The following is a 14,316-nucleotide window of genomic DNA, read 5'->3' as shown; positions in this document are numbered from 1 at the left end:
GAGTTAATAAATAAAAGGGTAAAACTGAAAGATGGGTATTTTAAAGCTCTGCAGGGGTTGGAGACCACTGCTCTTAATGTTATTTTCATAAAGTTCTAATATAAATGTTTTGCAGAGCAGACCTTTTCTATTGCCTTTGGATATTTGGGCACTCAAAGATTTAACAACTGTCAAATCTAAAATGGTGCACTGTGATGCATTTCTTATGTTAAAGTTATAAACCCACTTAACTGAAAATGGTGTTTTACCATGTTTTTGTTACATTTTTCTTATAATGGAGGAGATATAAAACACAATTTAAGATTATAACTGCATTTCTGAGTATTTCTTAATCCAAATCATGGTAAATCAGTAGCTGATGAAAAAAATGTGTTCAAAAATGCTTTAAAAAATGCTAACAACAATCAGCAGGCCTCTGATGCATCACTTAGGGGTGCGGATCGTTAGATGGCGTACATTTTCGTCCCGTTCTGGGAGGGGACTGTGGTAATGTTCCTGTGGTTGAGTCAGTTCTGGTATGAAGCGTTTCCAAATATACTGTTTCCTCCTACACATTCTCACTCCCAACTCGTCATATATGGATGTGTGGTTCGGGCCCCCTTCGCATCGCTTTTTCGACGTGTTGGGTGTCACCAACTCATCATTTTTTTTTGACGTGCTGTCTGTTCCCCTTAAATCAGGGGTCCGATTTGTGGTACCGAATCCGTCTGCATCCCAAGGGCTGGAGACCACTGATTTGATGGGAACAGCCAGTATGTCAAAAAAACGATGAGTTAGGGACAACCAAAACATCGAAGAGTGACGTAAAGAGGGCCCAAATTATATGTCCATTTGGGACGATTTGGAGGGAGAATGCATTGGCATGGGTTGTGTGTGTTAATGGTGTTAATATCTTTTTCTTTTCAACTGTGAAGCACTTCAACCTGTGCCAGTATGATAAGCCCTTTTTTTAAATAAAGTTCGATTGATTGATCATTTCAGAATCGCACATGCTGAGTAAAAACGGAATAAAAAGGGTGTTAAAAAGCATTTCGTACCTGTTTTCTCCGAGCTCGTGACACTGAGCTTTCCTAAAGTAAGGCAAACAGTGCTGGTAATCCCAGCCCGCTGCACCTTCCCTCTGCCAGCGGTTGTAGTCTTCAGCGTGTCCACGAATGTAAACCATGGCATTAAGTGAGGAGGACCCTCCCCACACACGCCCCCTCGGCCAGTACAAGGCCCTGTTGTTCATGTGGGCCTGAGGTAAAGTATGGTAGTACCAGTTATACCTGAGGATCAAAACACAGAATGAGCTACTACATCTGGATTATAAGATTTGTTGGAGACTGTTTGGCTTCTTCCTAGAATCAATTGAAATGTGAATTACTTGTCATCACAGAGGTTGTAGGTCAGAGCAGCTGGCATGTGGATCTTCCATGAAAGCCTTAAGCTCCCAAGAAACAGATCTTTAGGTCCGGCTTCCAGCAGCAGCACAGACTCATGGGCGTCTTCTGTAAGGCGGTTGGTGAGAACACATCCTGCTGACCCCGCCCCCACAACCACATAGCTGAAGGATGGCGTTTTTTGATTCTGGTCAGGGGATGAGGCCGAGAAGCACCTATAATGCTTCAAGGGAGAACCAGAAAATGTCTGTCCTTGTCTGATGTTGGGGATGAGGTGATGTTTGGGTGAACAGGTAAAGAAGCAGCCGCCATTCTTCAAAGTTCTCCCCGAAGTGATTCCAGAAAACCTTTGAGCTCCTCTTTGAGCAACTGTGGCCAGAGAAGGCATCGTACTTCCTTATTCTCTGGAAACAACACAAAGAGGATAATAATAATCTGAAAGTAGAAACTACGTCAGCAAGTGTGAACTATTGGCAGTGAATGCAGAAAAAAACTGATTACCAGTTATATGACTCACCTGGAACTCAGCCAGTTCCAATTATGGTTTTGATTAAGAACCTGAGAGTGTTTGCGTTTACTTGTTTTTTTCTTCTGTATAAGGCTTTTCTCTTAAAAAGCAACAGTAAAACTCAAGCTCTTTATTTATTTCTATATTTATTACTACATTTTGAGCATGTTTTGACACATTTGACTGTATACTGAGTGAAATGTAGACTCAGACTGACATAGATCAATGGACTCTGTGTGACGTATTTTCGGTTTCAAATAGACCGTTTGTTTTTAGCAAATCTCTGTGTACTATTGCTGGTATTGTCAAATTTTTTTTATTTCTTACATTGTATGTTAGTTTGTCATTATGTGTATTCACAAAAGCATCCAAAAAGGCAAAGTTTGCCTTCCTGAAACACCAAACACCCAGTGCTCATAAAACGCTCCCATGTACTGTATGGTCATATGACTTCTTCATATGTAATGTAGCTGTATTAGAGCCTTTAAAACCTATTCAACAGAACTGTGAACATTTAAACGAACTTTGAAGTGACTTTTAGACTACTGATCCTACTCTCAGCTGATGATGAAGTGCTTCTGCCTTCTTCATTGAGCAGCAGTAGCATGCTAACGGTCACCTCGCCTGTGTTGAGACGTTTTAGGAAAGGGAATCACGTCTCAGACTGCTTCTACCAAACACTGAACATTACATTGACAAAACTTTAAAAACATTCTGATGTGAGGTAATTAAAACACAACTAGCAGGTCATAAAGATAAAGACAGCGATAATGTGTCTTTCATGCTAGTTAGCATTAGCCCAAATGAAAGTAACAATGATAACCACACATAATTTTCTAAATATGAGCAGCCAGTGCTGAACTTTTTTTTTTTGGTTGCACAGACCCGGAGGAAAAGTTAAGGTAATAATTACGGTTACTATTCGAGTTAATGCACCAAATGGTTCCCGATCGCGGCCGCAGCTGCGCTCCATGCTCTAGCTAACGGGTCTTTAACATTAAATATGTGAGACCAGTAACAGCATTTGGCTTTGGATCCAATACGTGAAACAATGCAGCACCTATTAAGTGTCACCAACATGAATTTCCATCAAGTTTTGAGCTGGTTGCAGATAAATACATTCAAAGACACATACAAGTTAAACCCTTTTTGCAGCTTTTTTTTTTGAGTATTTTGCTAGAAAGACAATGTGTCTAACATTGTTTGTAGTGACTCCTGGTAGCTGCAAAAGACATCTTGTAAACTCCAAATACTTTACAATTCCCATGAAAACAACAGTATACTGCCCCAACCAGAAATGATTGAGCAGTCATGTACCGAATGCGGAAGTAGGTCGTGCATATAGCCCCTTACAGCTTACTGAGAACGTCTGGTTCCAACAAGGCAGCGGACATTTCACAGAAAAATGGCAACTGAATTGATTTAATTTGGTTGTTGGAACCAAAAATAAATCATTTTCTATGGTTTACTCGCTCAGTCCAGTTCTCTTTATACAGTCAAAGGTTTACACTTAAACAAAAGTTCATATATTTAAAAAAAAACGTAGATTATTACAAAGATTTTAATAAAACACGAAAAATAAACCTCTTTTTCCTCTCTAACTTCAAAAATTGAAAGTTTTTGTAACATTTTAAATCTCAGCTTCAACCAAAAGTATCAAAGATGTATTATGAAAAGAAAAAAAGCAAAACAGCAGAAAAAGTCTGACTTTGAGATGTTACTTAACCTTATGAGCAGCAGTTGTAAAGACAGACTGAGCCAATGGCTTGCAGATCTTATGCAACAGCTGCAGTGATAAACACAGATGAAAGCAAGCATTGTTCTGTCCAATCAATTGTCAACAAAGAGACGGGAAAACAACATAATTAGGGATCTTTACTCTGTTATAAATTGAATATGCATGTGGGCACAAACATGCAAATAAAACACCCAATAAAGACCATATCTTAAGTCAGTTTTAAAATATGTTTGACTTTCAAATATGTTGATGCATGATTATTTACTGCCAAAATACCAAAAGAGCTCTCTTAAAGTATGCAATTTAAGAGAAACCCTTTACTTTAGCATTAAAAAGTATCTTTTAAGTTTGTTTTTATTTGCTTTATTGACAAAAGTCAATCACTTGTCCTGTGAAACGAAGTTTTAACGCTACTAAAACCCAGTAAAATGTGTGCGTGCTCGCAGCAGAAAAGGCGCAGCTGCAGACTCCAGGGGTCAAAGCGCTTTCGCTGACTCAAATCCCGTCGTTTATGATCTTTGCGTTTCGAGTTAACCTTTGTTTTCACCGCCGTGACATTTGCAGCGGAAGCGGTCAAGAATTTGCACATTTTAGGAACAATTTTAACGCACATTAGGTTTTAAAAAAAAAGTTTTCATGAAACTGTGCAAAAAAAAAAAAGTTCTAGTTGCGTTTGTTTACGCCTGTAAAAAACCGCTATCTTCACGATAATGATTCCCCAAATCGTGAGGGAACTTCTCGTTGGGTTATTAAAAAAGAAAAAAAAGATGAAGGGAGAACCGAACAAAGAGATTCTTTAGGGATGCGTTTGCAGATAAAGGCGCTTAGCTTTGAAACTTTGCAGCCAAACACGTTAACCTACCTGTGAACGCGGAGAAGCTGCTGCGGCCGCGAGCCCAGAGGAAACCAGAGCCTGTGGGCGTGGCTTCTAGTGGTGTGTTCACTGACTCTGTCGTCTGTGGCTTTGAGTTTCCAAGTGTCCTTTCAGTGAAGAGGAGGTTTTACTGTCTTCCTGCATAGACAGTAGGGTTTTTAAAAATCCTTAGTTGTTGCAACTTCTTGCATTTATATACATTTTTTTTTAAATATTTCTTCTTTCTTTTGAAGTTTCACAGATTCTAAGGAGGATGTGGTTGTTTTTGTGTTTTCTCTGCTTAGCAGCAGTTCAAGGGACATCCGCTAAAATCGTAAGTTATCCATCGTTTTATGGTTTGGCTTAAACTAAGTGAAAAAAAAAACTAATTCTGTATTTTATTGCAGACTGTGACATGTGAAACATTTGGCGGTAAGAACGTTCTTTCTTCTTCTTCCTTCATTGATTCGTGTTATTTAACAGACTGTAAAAGTATAAGTGTTAGAACTTTTTTTAAAGCTAAAAATATAATGTGTTACATATTGACCTGGAAGATTCTTGATGACGAAAAATTATAAGTGTGTTGTGTAAAAAACGTTAGATTTGTTGCACTTTTATTCATTACCTTTATTTGTTATTCATTGTATTAGTATTACTATTCTTGTATTTTTTTGCTTTATTATAAATAACTGTCATGTGTATGTTAAATATAATTGTAAAAAATAACACAATAAGTGAATACAAACAGACTTAAATAAGCAAATCAATTTTAAATCATTATTATTTTTATATCACAAAACATTTGCCTCATTGGGCTTTATGCCAATAATTGCACAGAAGCAGAATGTCAGTCATAAAATATAAACAATAGCTGTTGCTAAACTAAACCAGTCAGACTAAATTAAACTGGCTATCCCTGCCCTTAACTGTCAATTCTACACTGTAGAAAGCTTGTGTGAGTAAAAAAAATGTAATCCTTTTAACAGGCTCAAGAAAAAAAAGATTTATGTATCCAATTGTTTATCATATGATTAAAGAAAAGATGCACTTCACTTTTAATATCTTGTTTTCTAATAGATTATCCAGGCTAAATTGTCACTAGAATACATATATATATTAATAATTTAGGTCAAGATCTGCCCCATCAACTTTAACCTTTTCCACTGAAGTCTCGAATCATAAGCACAATCTTTAGATTTCATTGTTTTTACTCACTAAATAAGTTTTAGTTTAGTCTTTTGCGTTGAAACATGTTCCCATTTAATCCAGCTTTCAAAGAAACTCTCAAATTTCTGTTTCGATGTGACTGCGAGCTTTTATTATTTCCAGTCTTGTTGTTTTCTAGATAAACTGGTTTCCTTTCTTTTTTGTGTGTGTGTTTCCTTTCATTTTAAGCAATTAAAGCTTTGGGCTCCTTTAAAACATCTTACTAATTAGACCATAAAACTGAGCTTCTTGCCTAGAGTGCATTATATATTCTCATAAATCAGCTATGTTGTCCAGTCTCTTTTATAAACATTTGAGTTATCAAAAATTGAGTTTTAAAGTTAATTTCACCTAGTGTGCACCTTTTTGTGTGTTATAGGGCATTTATACCTTTCATTTTTAATCCCTATTTTCCTTTTTGATCATTAATGCAAAAAATACTTTTCATTGTATTGGTTTCAAAATGGCAGATTAAACTAAAATAAATGTGAGTAACATGGCATATTAAAACCAATTCTTGTTTTTAATGTTAAGGGTTTTCGCCAAGATCCTCGTCGCCCCCCTCCAAAGTGTTTGCCCTGAAAGTAACGCAGGTAGAAGACCAAGATCATTATGTGCTGAACATAAGCTGGGCTATAAACATTGATGGTAAGAGACTTTTGATGTTAATGTCAACATTGTGTTCACATGAGTTCGCCTGTAGCTTTTAATAAAAAAAAAATACTTTAATGCAATTCAACAAGGTATCACTTGGATCATTCTGAAGAAGTTTTAATTCCTTTTAAGCTATTAGAAAGGAGGAGTCTGTTTGGATTATAGACTTGTACTAGCGCAAAATTGGTTATATCTTGAAAATAAACTAGATTTTCTCATGTATCTTGATGTAACTTCCTACCAGTATTGATGCGGATCGCTTGCGGCTCGCGCACAAAGTAGAATGGACGGTGAAACGATCCGCTGCACGGCGGGAGCCTTGTTAACTCTACAAAGGCACCAATGAAAGCGGCCTCCGTTCCATGGCATTTTGAGGCGCTTCCATGTCCAGTGTGAACCAGGCGCCTGTCTTCTTTTCCCATCATCCCTTTGTTTACGCTCTTTCCTGCTAGCTTACATCCCTCACAACCCCAACCTAACATTACTATTGCAGCAAAAACACGGCTATTTTAGCAGGGAATGCAGGGTGTTGGGAATGCAGGGATGCTTGATTGGTCAATTACCGATGTTTGTGCTTTTTTGTTTTAGCAGACGTTCTAAATTAACTCTGCTCTCACTCTACGTCATGGCACTCTGCCCCTATCTGCTGTCTTTCACCTCCCTTTTCCCCATCTGCTACACACATGGGTTTGTTGTTTATTGCCTCAACAGTTTTCTGTTTTTGTAACTATTTTTTATAGTTTGCTGCTCCATCTTTTAAGTTTTAGATGTGCTGAGGCTCCAGTTGCTTTAAAGGCTGCATTACTGTCTTTTTGTGGACTGTTTGTTGGACTTTGGTTTACCTGTTTCTTTGATCCACAGCCTTTCTATGTCCTACTCTCTTAAATCTGTGATTTGGGCAGCAACATTTTTCAAGAAGTAATATACCGGTATATATTTTTTTTTTCTGTCGGGGTCAAGAAGAGGTTCATAAAGACTTCAATCAATCTCTACTGAAGCAGAAAACCGCCATTTTTTTCTTGTACAAGACTAAATAAAGTTGTAAAAGTTTGACCTTATTTGTAAGGATTGATCCCATAAATAGCCAGAGAATGTATTATTTATATTTGAAAGGACAGACTGTCAGTCACAAAGACAGAGAGGTGGTTTGATGTCGTTTAGCACCCACAATAATTTTGAATAGCATTTTATGTTAAAGATGACAGGTGTGGTCCTAGAATCAAATGTCCTGTGTGTGTATTGATGCATAATTTGTTGATACTTCTTTAGCTGTTTGAGTGATTTCCATTTCTTTCTTTGTCTTTTTAGCGAGCATAGATAAACTAGAAGGTACAGTGATTGAAAGTTCTTCAGAAGAACTCAAGTGCACTTATAGCCCTTCCATCGCCAAAACAGATCTCACTGGATTAGAGCAGGTATGAGCACACTTATTGAATACATTTATCCACTTAATTTTGAATGCACATTTCTAAATTTGACTTCCATTGCAATAACTGTTATCTTTTCCTCTTTTAGATATGGTTTCATTATTTATTATATGTAACTCATGGGGTGGAAATCATTACAGTTCACAATTTTCCTTTGCCTTCTTTGGGACACGGCCTTTATCAGAAGACATCAGTTTTGGTCCCAACAAGTTAGTAAAACCTTTTTTTTTCTCCATGATTTATTGATATTTAATAATTTTGTTTCGTGTGTCTAAAAAGTATTTTCTTCCAGAATTTGAAATTAAAAAATGTAGGTATGCTCACAAGGCTCAGGAATAACAAAATAAAAGGTTAAGAATAAATACAGATTTTATCAAGAGTTGTCCTCTTCCATGCCCAAATAACAGAAAAGAACAAAGAACATGAGTGAGTCAACCAAAACAAACTAACAGTGGTGATCAGAACAGACCTGAACAAGGTCGCCAAAGCCGATCACCACCACTTCCCAAATCCCAACAATGCAACAGCCAAACTAAAAATGTATGATGGAAAAAAGTTGCATCAATCTGTGGAGAACCAGGTCCAGGAGGGCACTTTGAAATAATGAATTTTCATATTCAGGATTTTTCAAATTCCAATAAAGGTTTATATGTGTCATTTTTATTTCAATAATTATCTTATGAAAAGGTTATTTGCATTGCAAAGTGTTTTGCTGCTAATTGCTTAAAATATTCCAAAAATTTAACTTTTGAATGAACAACTAAATCAAAACAGTTCCTCAAAGAAATTTTAATTTTCTGTTTTTAAAAGGTTATTCCAATTAATAATCGCTTTCTTCTATCTTTTATAGTTTGTTGACCTAATGTTCTGTAACTTTTGACACAGAAGATCTATATTTGCATAAATATTGTTTTTTCATTTTTCTTTTGAATTTAAATGTAAATCTTTAGCAGCTGAATTTCTCCATATATATTTTTTTTGGCTCCAACTTGTTTTACCCTTATATCAGAGGTGTCTATAAAAAACTACATTTTCAAATCTCTAAAATGAAAAGTCTATTCTTGCTAAAATTTAGAAATTTTACGATTTAAATCTTCTTCAAGAAATTCCAAATTACATTATGTTTTGATCAATCAATTAATAAGAACAACTGATTCCTATCTCTCTTTTACATTTTTTTTATATGTGTCATCACTAGGGCCGGCCGGCCGGCCCCTTGTTTAGCTGCTTTTTCATCTTTAAAGTTTAAAGAAGCACTAATAGATAACACTGCGTACCCCCCCTCCTGCTCCTCCTCCCCACCTAGCTATGACTTGGGCTGAGTCAGGCCAGGAGGGGCGCAGCAGCAGGCAAAGTGATTGATTATGTCAAACCTTTGCGTTATTTTATTCATAGTTTTAATTATTACCTGTTTTAACACATTTACATGAAATTAGTGGTGTGTTAAACTGTCGATTGTGCCATAGGCGGCCGCCTAGGTCGCCTATCCCCAGGGCCAGCCCTGGTATTTAGTATTTTAATTAAAATTTTTATCTTTACATTTATTATACATTTTATTTTGGGTGATCTTAAAGCTCCAATACTATTTCATAGAGACTCTTTGTCCTCTTAGCTCACCAATCTCAAGCTGCAGTCAGCATCATCTGCTGATCACATGAGAAGTTAAGGAGAGAGTCTTTGATGGATGTATGTCTGATCTGTATATAGGAAAAACACATTTTTTATAAACACCATAAACACCTTGACTCCACCTTATCAATAATGACCAGCAAGAGAAGTAACAAATCATCCCATAACTTTACAAAACTCAAGAGTAAAACCTGTAGATTATGAGCTGCAACACTGTGATATTAAATGATACAAAATAAATGCACAACTGCTAAAATTCAGCTGACCTTGATTTTTAAAATCTTTGTTTTTGTAGAAGCTGTCAGAACAACCCCTTCAGAAACTACAGGTGAGCAAACTCTCCAGTACTACCGGTTCAAAGAGGATTGAACTTGCTGCTTACGCCATTCCAATGTCTTCTGAGGGTCGAAATTGAAGATTTTTCCACAAAGACTTTTTTGGAGAAAATCCACACATGCATGAAAACGTCATATAGTATTTAAACTGACAAACAGTCTACTACTAATCTAGTTTACTGTTTTTCCATGAAATTCTGAAATTCTGTACAAAAATATGAGTTATTTGAGTTTGAAGATGAAAGTTAATATAAAAGATGTAATGAATTAAGAAAACATATTTAAGCATGCTAATTAAAAAAAAAAAAAAAACAACTAAAACTAATCATCTCTTGCAGCTTTTCTTGCATCTGTGCCCTCAACTGAAACGACAGAGCCAGGTAAGACATGGCAATCTGAAAAACATTTATGTTTATTGGTGCAGTCAAGTTAAATTAATGCAATTGTTTTTTCTTTTTTATTTAAGACCCAAAAAGAACTAACATCTGGATTATCTTCCTGGGAATAACTGTAGCGTTGGTACTCCTGAGTTCCTGCTTTGTAATCAGTAAGGATCTTCTGTATCTACATCTTGTTGGAATTAGTTTAATTAACTTTCAAATACGGACATTTGTTCATATCATGAGTCTATGCAAAGGAGGATGCATTACACCAGGGGTGCTGTTTTGCTATTTCATTTGAATGTTGACACAAATCAGCATGACAAATTACAATGCAATAGGTTTTAAGTTACTTTGAAATGAATTCAAAGCAAATTAAATTGAAATGTTGTCTTATAATTTTGTATAGTAATTTTCAAACTACATTTTCAAAATGATTGGTCAAATTGCAAATTAAATTGTCAATTGAGAGTTACATATCACTCTGAATTGTGACTTCCATGTTGAAATTCCAGATTTTACCTTTTGGTAATAAATATTTATAACTTGCCAAATTCTTTTTTAATTAGTTTACTGCAAAATAGTGTCATATTCACCAAAAACGTGCATTTGATCTGATTAGAACTGGATTGCATAACTATACAAAACTGTAAAATGAAATAACTAAGTAGGGGTGGAATCATATACGTTTGCTTCTTCCCTCTCCTTTTCAATCAATCAATCAATCAATCAAACTGTACCTGACTTTAGTTAATAATTAAGACATTTAGGGAATCAAATGTGACATAAGTGTTTCATTTTTGTTTGTTTTCTATTTTCTATTCAATGCATTTCATTATTTCTGTAATGAGTTTGAAATATTTGTGTGTATTCCCCTATATTTTGTTATAATCTATGCTTGAAATAAATCAATCAATCAAACATTTATTATTTTAGCTCCAACTGTCATTTCATGTTTAGTTTTTTATTTACTGAGACTAACATTTACTGGTATTTGACTAAAATAGTACTAATATGAAAATGTGAGTTTTCTTTGTAAAATATAGAATAATTTTTGGCTTGTTTGGTAGTGATGAAAATAAGTAACCTTTCCTCCATGATGTTTCTCTCCTCCTCAGGTTACATTTGTAGACCCAACATTGCCACAAGGTTTGGTTTCAAAAGACTCTTTCCACCTCCCACGGTTCCAGTACCAGTTCTTATCGTCTACCCAGCCGAAAATTCAGCCTTTCAGCTCGCCATAGTTGAGCTGGCAGAGTTCTTGCAGTGCCATGGCGGCTGCAAAGTGGCAATTGATATGTGGCAACAGGAAAAGATTGCAGAGCAGGGGCCGATGCGCTGGCTAGCAGAGCAGGTTACGGCTGCAGACTCTGTGCTCATCGTCTCGCCACTGGCAAAGAATGTAAGTTTGTGTCTGCTTTCAAAGTCTAAGATGCTCTTTACTAAAGTACATCTATAAAAAGTTAAGAAAAACTTGTTAATGTGTGGAATATTGTTGATTAGGAATCACTGCTGTTTATGTTTCAGGTACATCTCAAACAATTAGAATACTGTTCAAAAGTTGTCAGTCAATTTAAAACTAAACACATAGGTTGCATATTTTTATATTTATCTCTTTATAATGAAGGATTGAGTGTAACTCAACCCCTAATCAGCTAAGGAATCAAAAAAGCTTCAATGGTTTCAGTCTGAGTCCGTTAACTAGCTAATCATGGAGAACTACTGACTTGACAGTCGACCACAAAACAGTCATCAACACACTTGAAGGAGGGCGAGCCACTAAAGGTCACAAGCTGGTTGTTCCCAGACTGAAATATCCATGTGTGATGGAAGAAAATTAAGAGAAAGGAAAAAGTGTGACACGAAAAGGTCAAGCAGCAACAGAGATAAATGCATCCCTGAGAGGACTGTCAAGCAGAGTACTTAAAAAAAACGTGAAAGATGGGTCTGAGTCAGTGCACAGAGAGCTGCATCACACAGAACGAAGGATACGGGAGTTCTTGTGTCAAGTCACGTCTGAACCACAGACATCAGTAGAAGTATACCTGGGTTAAGGAGAAAAACAATGATTCAAATGATTCAAAGTCCTCCACAGATGAAAGTTAAGTTTGTCTTTTACCTGGAAATCAAGCTCCCAGAGTCTGGAGAAAGAACGAAGAAGTTCCAAATCCACAATGCTTGAAGTTCCCAGTCAGTGAGAATTCAGATCTCTCCTGGTGGTGTTTTTCCATTGTGTTTTGAAAGTTTACAGTCCACCAACAAGGAAACTCCAGCGCTTCATGCTGCCCTCTGCTGACTAGCTGTATGGAGATACTGACTTTTATTTTCTTTGTAGGTTCTGATATCCACCCAGACTGTCAAAGATACAAAAAGGGCTTGATTTTTGGGTTGTTGTCAAGAGGAGGTAATAGGGTGTATCCTGTCTTTGTACAACAGTGTCTGGGATAGGCTCCAGCAACTCTGTGACCCAAAAGGGGATTTTAGCGGGTTTAATAAAATAGATGGATGTTCTGCTGGATTAATTTAACCCTAGTTACACCATCACTTTTGTTGGGAAATTTTCCCCCGAAATAATATACCAAATAAAAAAGTACTTGTCATAAAAATAGATCTAAATATGACAGCACATGATAAATTACAGTAGTTCTTTCATTTTCAACTGAGGTATATGCAAAAAAAATGAAAAACAGAAACATAGGACGATCCTAAAAACATGCTTGAAAATTACTGAAAAATTTGGAATTTGAGAATAAAAAATTCCTTTAAAAAATAAAAAATGATACTGGGACATGTGACTCTTATCCAGGAACCCATGACACTCACAAAAATGCAACATATTGAAAATTATGTAAATACTTCTGCTGGGGTGAAAATCACCTGATGATAGTGTTCTAGGATTAACCAGGACTTCCAGTGTTCACTGTGGTAGTTGTTAGTGTGAAGCAGCTGAGAACAGAATGAACATAAAAGGTGGTTTGACCTTTCTGAGCTCGCAGTGAGCTCCAGCGTCAAGTGGAAACAACATTCTAATTTTTTTAAAGATGCTCTTGTATTTGCATTTTTATTGTCCCTGTTTTGTAAATCGTTTTTTCTCTGTTTTCTCAGACCTCCCCTCAGCTCTCCTTCTCCAATCCCCAAAACAACCTTCCTGTAATCTCCATCCCAGCTGCCACACACGATCTTTATCCTCTGATTCTCAACATGGTGGCTAGCCAAGCAAAAAATGCCAGTGAGTTGTCCAAATTTTGGGTGTTGCAGCTGGATAAGAAGAAGAGGTCCAATGATTTACCTTTGGAACTGAGGACATGCGAGGCTTTTTGTTTGATGAACGATTTGAACAAACTTTGCAAGAAGATTCATGGTCAAACAAGCAACAGAAAGAAGCTGTCATTCTTGCAGCTCAGGAGGGGAGTTGACTACAGTGAAAAGAGTACCATGAAGTTAAGACAAGCTGTTGAAAGGAATGGAGGAAAGCAGCAGAGCAGTTCCAAAGAAAATTGCCTGCTTTCACCTGAGGGCTCTCCTGTTTGACATTCAGTGGAATTAACTAATTGGTTCTTGTTGCTCAAAATAGGCTAATTACTTTTTCCATGTTCAGAAAAACAGAAGGTTTGAATTAAAACCTTCTGAATTGAAGCCTGCTATTATCTAATTGTTGGATTTCAAACTTTCATAGCAAATAAGTATTTTCATTTAAAGGAATTTTACTCTACTTATTCTGTTAAGAAAAATCTCTAAAAATATCTTCTAATTATTTTCTCAACACATTTAACCTCATTATAGTATTTTCTGTTGTTTATCTCATACATTTTATTTGAATATGTAATATTTAAAGTTTTTGTCTTTGTTTGTTTTGTTTATTCAATTGTATTCTAATGCTGTTTTCACTCATTAGTCCATTTAGATGAAAGTGAATTGTATGTAAAAACTAAACTGTGTGAAAAGTGAATATGAGTAATCAGAAATGTTTAAATGTGCTATTTTTTATGTTCTTCACAATTTTGCAAACTTTTTTAAAATAATAAACACCGCTTTTATCTTTATGAGTGTTGTTGGTGTATTTATTTATTATAATATTTGAAATGATTTACAAAAAACAAAGATGCATGATCCCCTTACCACAAGCAAATGTTGTGGAAATTACAAGTATTAAAACTTATGAACCTTTTCAAATCAAAGAAGCAGTTGGACTTCAAAGAGAAGA

The 14,316-nt window shown here is 36.0% G+C and overlaps 2 protein-coding genes across 2 annotated transcripts in view; one reads left to right on the top strand and one right to left on the bottom strand.

Moving 5' to 3' along the window:
* The window catches only part of chdh (choline dehydrogenase), a 15,195-nt gene extending 10,582 nt beyond the window's left edge, over positions 1 to 4,613 (bottom strand). Inside the window, exons 1-3 of the mRNA XM_024293427.2 lie at positions 4,491 to 4,613; positions 1,367 to 1,786; positions 1,038 to 1,268 (exon numbers count right to left, since the gene is read on the bottom strand). Of these exons, the coding sequence (XP_024149195.1) occupies positions 1,038 to 1,268; positions 1,367 to 1,770 (635 nt within the window). The 5' untranslated portion in view covers positions 1,771 to 1,786; positions 4,491 to 4,613. The remainder of the gene's footprint in view (positions 1 to 1,037; positions 1,269 to 1,366; positions 1,787 to 4,490) is intronic.
* LOC112159385 (interleukin-17 receptor B) lies at positions 4,520 to 13,748 on the top strand. The gene is made up of 11 exons (XM_024293429.2): positions 4,520 to 4,651; positions 4,736 to 4,815; positions 4,889 to 4,913; positions 6,222 to 6,335; positions 7,650 to 7,756; positions 7,857 to 7,977; positions 9,693 to 9,725; positions 10,071 to 10,112; positions 10,199 to 10,279; positions 11,231 to 11,514; positions 13,218 to 13,748. Exons 2-11 carry the CDS (start codon positions 4,756 to 4,758, stop codon positions 13,641 to 13,643), a joined length of 1,293 nt encoding a protein of 430 aa, XP_024149197.1. The 5' UTR covers positions 4,520 to 4,651; positions 4,736 to 4,755; the 3' UTR covers positions 13,644 to 13,748.
* The last annotated feature ends 568 nt before the right edge of the window (positions 13,749 to 14,316 follow it).

This window comes from Oryzias melastigma, linkage group LG7, assembly GCF_002922805.2.
Source record: "Oryzias melastigma strain HK-1 linkage group LG7, ASM292280v2, whole genome shotgun sequence".
Classification (NCBI taxonomy): Eukaryota; Metazoa; Chordata; class Actinopteri; order Beloniformes; family Adrianichthyidae; genus Oryzias; species Oryzias melastigma.
Note: the sequence above shows the minus strand (reverse complement) of the source record. Positions and strands in the feature narration are given on the sequence as shown.